Here is a 7326-nt window from a genome sequence, read left to right on the forward strand (position 1 = left end):
AACACTTGTCGAATAGTTCTCCAACGCAGGTTCCTTCCCGTGAGCAACTCCAAGAAGGAAAAGTAAGTTTCTTCAAATTAGGGTTTTGATCCTTCTTTTTCTGAATCGAGTTTGTTGTACTGACTTGTTTGTTTGTTTTGTTCTTACAGTTTGACAGATTCATACCGAACAGAGCAGCCATGGATTTCGACTATGCTCACTTGGCTCTTATGGAAGAAAGAGAAGAAGAAGAAGAGGTCAGTTCATCCAGAAAAGCTTATAGAAAGCAATTGGCTGAGACTATGGGTCTTAACCGAACTCGAATCCTCGCATTCACCAACAACCACCTTCTTCTACTTCTCTTCACCATCAGCATCAGCATCAGCATGAGCCTCCTCGACGCATTCCTCAGCGTCCCGAGAGAACTTTGGATGCTCCTGGCCTTGTGGATGACTTCTATCTCAACGTTCTCGACTGGAGCAGTGCTAATGTCCTAGCCGTTGCCTTGGCCAACTCTGTTTGTCTCTGGGATGCTTCCACTGGCTCCGTGACTACGCTTGTCACGTATGGTGAAGACCAAGGACCTGTCACAAGTCTAAACTGGGCGCATGATGGTATCAACCTTGGAGTTGGGCTCAACAATGGTCAAGTTCACATTTGGGACTGTGTAACCAAGACTCTACTGAGAACATTGCAAGGCTTCCACCACACACGAGTTGGGTCCTTGGCCTGGAACACTCATATATTGACAACCGGAGGAATGGACGGACGTATCTTCAACAACGATGTGCGGTTCATGTCATACCCTGTGTCTACTTACAAGGGTCACACTCAAGAGGTCTGTGGGCTCAAGTGGTCAGCATCTGGTCAGCAACTAGCTAGCGGCGGAAACGACCGTCTAGTACATATATGGGATCGTTCTACTAGTACGCAGTGGCTGCACAGGCTCAGGGGGCATACATCTGCAGTTAAGGCTCTCGCTTGGTGTCCTTTCCAAAGCGATTTGCTTGCATCTGGCGGTGGTGCAGAAGATAGGAAGATCAAGTTCTGGAACACTCGCACAGGGGCTTGCTTGAATTCGCTTGACACTGCTTCCCAAGTCTCTTCTCTCTTGTGGAGCAACAATCAAAGAGAGCTGCTTTGCTCACATGGGTCTCAGCTCACACTGTGGAAGTACCCGTCGATGGTGAAAATGGCTGAGCTCTCTGGTCATACGTCAAGAGTTCTATCTATGACCCAGAGTCCAGATGGTTGTACTGTAGTTTCAGCTGCAGGAGACGAGAATCTGTGCTTTTGGAATGTTTTTGGACTACCTCACACCACCGCCAAAAAAACTGTTCCAAAAGCAGCTCATGAGCCGTTTTCTCATGTCGCTCGTATTCGTTGAAAACTCAACTACCAGAGGTTCCTTCTCCAGCCACTGTATTGACTAGAAAAATGTCCTCAAACTAGTTTTGTAAAAGTATATGTTGAATAGAGAGCTTTTTATCTTTTATTTTACAAGTTACGAATTTACTATGTTTTGATACTTAAGAGATTTGTTCTCTCACTTCCAGTCTCATCATTATTTTAGTGATCGGGTAGGATCTTTTAATTTAACTCTTATCATCTAAATTTATTTTGGTAGGTTGACAATGAAAAGATAGAGTGCGAGGCTTCTGCATATCAGAAGAAACTTTTAATGAAGAGGGTTGAGGATTCGCTTGGAAACATGAAGGTGCTGTTTTGTGCTCTGCGTATTGTGTATTCAGTTGTTTCTTAGTTAGTTTTCTTTTTACAGTCGCGTGCAGTGCACAACTCAGTGATGGAGCTTCGGAATATATATCACAATCATCCATATCTCAGCCAACTTCATACAGACGAGGTAATAGAAATTTACATAAATGCAAACAACTTCTGGTTAGGGAACTAAGGAAAGTTTTGATGAAGGGTCTGCGTAAATCACTCTCTCTCTCTCTGGTCAATAGCTGAGCATTATCTGCCTCCGGTAATAAGACTTGTGTGGGAAGCTTGAGATGTTGGACCCGCTCTTACCCATTATCTTCCTGAGCATTATGCTGCGCCAGTGTTGCCTTAAATGATATTATATCCCCAAGGATAATCATTGCTTGTAGAATATATTACCTGTGCATATATATATATATATATATATATCTGTTCCAATTGAGGTTAAGGTTGGTGAATCGTCAGGATCCAAAATTACATCGGTTTGGAAATAAAATGAGATGTTGTTGTCCAAGATCAACCCGTCAGTTGTACAGTCGTCTGCCAGGAAAAAAGAAATGAAACATTAGGTATTGGTGGTTCTGGAAGGAAACAAACTACTGATGTTGCTCGTGTCATTTTCAGAGAAAAGCATAAAGTTGGGGAGCCTTCTGAAACAACGGTAACAAATGAGCCAGATGGAAAATCTGAATATGCACATAGCCAAGACCAGCATGGCGCCGGTGTACATGGCTAAGAAGTTTAGTTACAGCTTGGAAGTTGGAGCTCACAGCTGTAAGCTGACGTGGCAAGGGATTCCCAGAAGCATCAGAGATGGTCACAGAAAAGTGCGTCATAGTCAGTACAGAAGAGAAGAGTAGATGATGATGATGATCCATGAGGCCAAAGCAAAATGGGGAATAAGAAGAGAATAAAGATATAATAAGCTCTCTAATGATGGTTTTGATTGGAACTGAAACGGATCATGTACATAGCAGCAGTCTTGAGAGCTATGAGATTAGGTTGAAAACATTATGTTTTGAAATATTACGAACTCTTACTCTTGTAATTTTCCTGATTTGTTTGAAAAATAAAAAGACAGTTTTCCTTTTGGTTCTCTTCTTTTATCAAAAATTGATTTTTTATCTTTATTGGATCATACAATATGACTCATAATACTGAAAGATGATTTTCGATAGGGACATTTTATCTTTGAATTTAACGTGGCTTAGTGACCTGAGGATTTTTCCTCGAAAAAAAAGAACTAAGAGTAGATAAAACAACGGTAACAAATGAAATAGATGGAAAATCCTCGGAAACGATGAATATGCTCATAGCCAAGACCAGCATGGCGAGACGAGAACGAGGCTAAGAAGTTTAGTTACAGCTTGGAAGTTGGAGCTCACAGCTGTAAGCTGACGTGGCAAGGGATTCCCAGAAGCATCAGAGACGGTCACAGAAAAGTGCGTCATAGTCAGTACAGAAGAGAAGAGTAGATGATGATGATGATCCATGAGGCCAAAGCAAAATGGGGAATAAGAAGAGAATAAAGATATAATAAGCTCTCTAATGATGGTTTTGATTGGAACTGAAACGGATCATGTACATAGCAGCAGTCTTGAGAGCTATGAGATTAGGTTGAAAACATTATGTTTTGAAATATTACGAATTCTTACTCTTGTAATTTTCCTGATTTGTTTGAAAAATAAAAAGACAGTTTTCCTTCTGATTCTCTTCTTTTATCAAAAATTGATTTTTATCTTTATTGGATCATACAATATGTTGACTCATAATACTGAAAGATGATTTTCGATAGGGACATTTTATCTTTGAATTTAACGTGGCTTAGTGACCTGAGGATTTTTCCTCGAAAAAAAAAAGAACTAAGAGTAGATAAAAGCAAAAAGAGACAACATCAATATAAGCCACAATCTCCCAGTCATCGTCCTGAATCCACCTGAACCAGAACCATCGCTGCATGCCAACTTGTTATCATGGTACGTACACACCGGCTTCTTCCTGTACACATACACAATAACAATCAAATTAAACATACAAAATCAAAAGAGAAATACAGAATCAAACACAAAGATTAGGTGGCCAAGATTGCTAGTTTTTGGGTGCAAAAGATTGCTTGGTTTTGGTTACCTCTGCATTTGAAATTAGCAAAGGATTATAACATTTACTTTAGCCTAAAATGTATTATAGCTATAAATGTAAACACAAATATTAATAATGTTTTTTTGGTTTTAACATATATGAAGCACACAAGTAATGTTTTGGGGTTCAGACTTAAAATTATTGGTTTTCTTTTAAATGTTAAAATGTTATAGAAATTAATGTGTTTTGAGTTTTAAAATATGTATAAATATATGTCAAAAACAAATATAAACACCAAAAGAAAAAAGGATAAGACACAAACTTGGAGGAACAGAAAGAGATGACGTAATCAGTGCCGGAACAAGTGAAGATACTGGTCGGATCATCATAAGCATAGCTATAAGCAGTAGGACAAGCTTCCTTGAACATTTTCGAGTAATTTGTTGGTCGACACGTAACAGGATTCCCATAAACTCCTCTACAACAATACTCATCTCTATCGAACACATCACAAGCACTCCTACACGAAACCACTTTCCCCTTAGATTTCACGGCAAGCTCCGGCGGACACTTTGATCTCAGGTCAGCCACACAGCCGGCGACACTACAGTTTCCCTTTCCGTTCATCGGAGTCACGGACATCGGAAGATTAAACCCGTCGACGAGACTCACGTCGTAGAAATCCAATGCGGCTAACGTGAACTCGGCGAGTGAAGCTGGTGGTTTTCCGGAGGCTGAGCATTTTAGGGTCGAGCCGCATGAACCGGTTTCGCATGTTCCGGTTCCGGTTTTGTCGAAATTGCAGCCGGTTCGTCCCCATATTCGACCTGACCAGCCTACTGGCGCGTTGAAGACTATGGATTGGCCCGGTTTGAGCTCGAATCCTCCGCCGTTGAAGTTTTCTCCGGGTGTTATCGCTGGCCAGATTGTTTGGTCACATGAGTTTACGATTGTGAATACTCGAGCTGACTCCGACCATTTTGTCCCTGTAGTTTAAATAATCACTAGAGACTAGAGTTCTAATCATTAACGGATATGAATCCATTGTTGAATGTGCCAAATAAAAATAAAAATTGATAAAATTCATTGGCAGAAAAAAATCATAGAGAATGGGATTTCTCATGTAACAATTTTAACTAATTTAAGTTATATTTGTGATTTCTTATATAATAAAAATATTACCTGAAAAATAATATATATACATGATGAAAGCATGTGTATACAGATACATGGAGAGATACATCTTATATATTAAAACAGAAGTCATGACTTCTTTTCATGTGTGATTTTTTAAATTTGGACCATTCCTAGAAAATATCATATTTTACATAAGTTCATTATTATATCTTTTAATATATTTATCTTTTTATTTGAAATACAAATGAATATATTTAAAATGTTCTAACAAAATCTTTTTAAAATCTTCTTAGAATCTTTCTTAAATTTACTTTCAAAAATTAGTTAGTTTTAATTTAAATTATCATAAAATATAATTAGAAATTAAAATTGAATATAGTTTTGGTTTATAAACGAAAATTTAAATAAAATAAAATTAATTAATTTCACAAATACATTTACTAATAATTTTTAAAGATTTTGTTAGAAATAAATATTTAAATTTATTTTAATTTTTTCAAATTTGTTTTCTAATAAAATAAAAATCATGATTTTTTGATGAGTGATATTTTTATTTGGACCATCATTTAAATTTTATAATAAATGTATATCACTAATGCTAATATACATAATATTTTTAACTACTTTAATCATAATATCTTTTATTTTTAAAAAAAAAAAATTAAAATTCTAACAAATCTCATGAAAAAGATTATAATAAAATCTTAATTGTCATAAATTGAATATAAATATTTTCAACTAATTTTGTAATTAGTAATGAAATGTTACTAAAAGAATAAAATTATATCCTATTTTATCAATTTTATAATAATATCTATCATTTTAAAATAAAAATGTTATACTGAACAAAATATGATAAAATTATTTTAAATTGATAAGTTAACATATTTTATTTTCATAAATATAAAATATTTATGCTAAAAATATAATATGTTGGAAGAACGGGTTAATATTAGTAAACTATATAATACATGTATAAAAATTTAACTTATCTTAAACTTTTTAATATACAGTAATTTATTATATAAAGTTAATAAACATTAGAAATTACTAAAAAAATCTAGCAATTTTAATTACGGATCATGATTATAAATAAATTAAATACAAAATTGTTTTCATATATGTTGTTTCATGCATTAAAAATTTTAGTTTAGTAATCAAACGCAAATTCAATAAGACAAATATATAATAAGCAACATATATATATATATATATATATATATATATATATATATATGTGATGAGTTTAATTTACAGCATGAAAACTATAAAATTATTATATTTGGCATAATTATACAAACATTTAAATATGTGAGTAACATTAAAAATATATAATAATTACGTAAAACAAATGTCTACATATATAAATGTGAAAATATATACCCGCACGGTTGTGCGGGTGGAAATCTAGTCTACCATTAAAACTATTTTGGATATTGGATAATTACCTGATAAAAGTGTTAGAAATAGTAACAAGATCCTCGGTGACAAGTTGAAACGAAGATGCATAATACTGGAAAAGCTTTAACGATCAAAATATCCTTATTCGTTGGTCCGGGTGTGGTTGGATTACGGAGAATTTCTGAGATGAGATTGCCTTTTTAAGAGAGGTATAGAGAATAACTTGCATGCATGGACAGTCTATATCTCAGATTATACTAAGGGGTTTTTGCCAAAACTAACCCACAACTTGATTTTAACCCCAAACATATACCCAAACTTGAATCAAATGCAAAACTAACCTAAAAATCTAGTGAAATTACAGCTCAGCCCCTTGTGACCAAACAAAAAAACAGAAGCCATTTTTACGAATATAGCCCCAGTAAATTGTCTGAGTCGTCTAAGATGTTGGAAGTCGTCTGGACGACTGAAATGTAAGTCGTGTGGTACCAGTTTATTTTAAAAATAATTTATAAATCTTGTAAAAAATATTTTGATGCGTGAAAAATAAAAATCAAGTAATTATAAACAGTTTTAAGTGATATAAATTAAGATATGATAAAATTGATTTGTTTTGAAGATAGATGAGTGGAAGTAGTAAATCATGAAATACTTTGGTTTAGGAGTTTGGCAAACATATGTTGTAGTATTGTATGTATTGTTAGGGTTAGATTTTGGAAAACTAAAATGTTTTTTTTCAAAAATTAGTTTTCACCTATATGTGTTTATTTCTGTGTATAGTAAACACTTTTCAAGTTTGATTTGATTTTATGAAGTGTTTAATTAGATAATTAAGTTTAGGGGTTATGTTTAGGGTGTGGACGACTTATATTTCAGTCGTCTGTTGAATAATTTACTCGGACGACGTATATTTCAGTCGTCCACATCGTACCGAACCTTTAACTTTACCAATGTACGTTTTAACCTAACCGGATCATTTACCGGACATATAAAAGCTAGTTTAGG

General features: G+C 34.7%; 1 protein-coding gene and 1 pseudogene across 1 annotated transcript; one reads left to right on the forward strand and one right to left on the reverse strand.

Annotated features, from left to right (window-relative positions):
- Nucleotides 1-110: 110 nt before the first annotated feature.
- On the forward strand, nucleotides 111-2792 carry LOC125604162 (annotated as a pseudogene).
- Nucleotides 2793-3556: 764 nt separating this feature from the next.
- Nucleotides 3557-6652, reverse strand: LOC125604161 (pathogenesis-related thaumatin-like protein 3.5). Its single transcript, XM_048774706.1, has 3 exons — nucleotides 6369-6652; nucleotides 4106-4769; nucleotides 3557-3702 (listed from the first exon to the last, which is right to left on the reverse strand). The coding sequence occupies exons 1-3, from the start codon at nucleotides 6427-6429 to the stop codon at nucleotides 3567-3569; spliced, it is 861 nt and encodes a 286-aa protein (XP_048630663.1). The 5' UTR covers nucleotides 6430-6652; the 3' UTR covers nucleotides 3557-3566.
- Between the last annotated feature and the right edge of the window lie 674 nt (nucleotides 6653-7326).

The sequence above is a fragment of the Brassica napus genome, unplaced genomic scaffold (assembly GCF_020379485.1).
Source record: "Brassica napus cultivar Da-Ae unplaced genomic scaffold, Da-Ae ScsIHWf_47;HRSCAF=86, whole genome shotgun sequence".
Taxonomy (NCBI): Eukaryota; Viridiplantae; Streptophyta; class Magnoliopsida; order Brassicales; family Brassicaceae; genus Brassica; species Brassica napus.

Bases quoted from the DNA above. Each gene is read 5' to 3' on its own strand.
- LOC125604161 (XM_048774706.1), bottom strand. From the start codon at position 6,429: ATGCATCTTCGTTTCAACTTGTCACCGAGGATCTTGTTACTATTTCTA. The intron at 4,770-6,368 runs GTAATTATCCAA...TTTAAACTACAG, and splicing joins ATTTCTAACACTTTTATCAG to GGACAAAATGGTCGGAGTCA. The intron at 3,703-4,105 runs GTTTGTGTCTTA...GTATGTGTACAG, and splicing joins ATCTCTTTCTGTTCCTCCAA to GAAGAAGCCGGTGTGTACGT.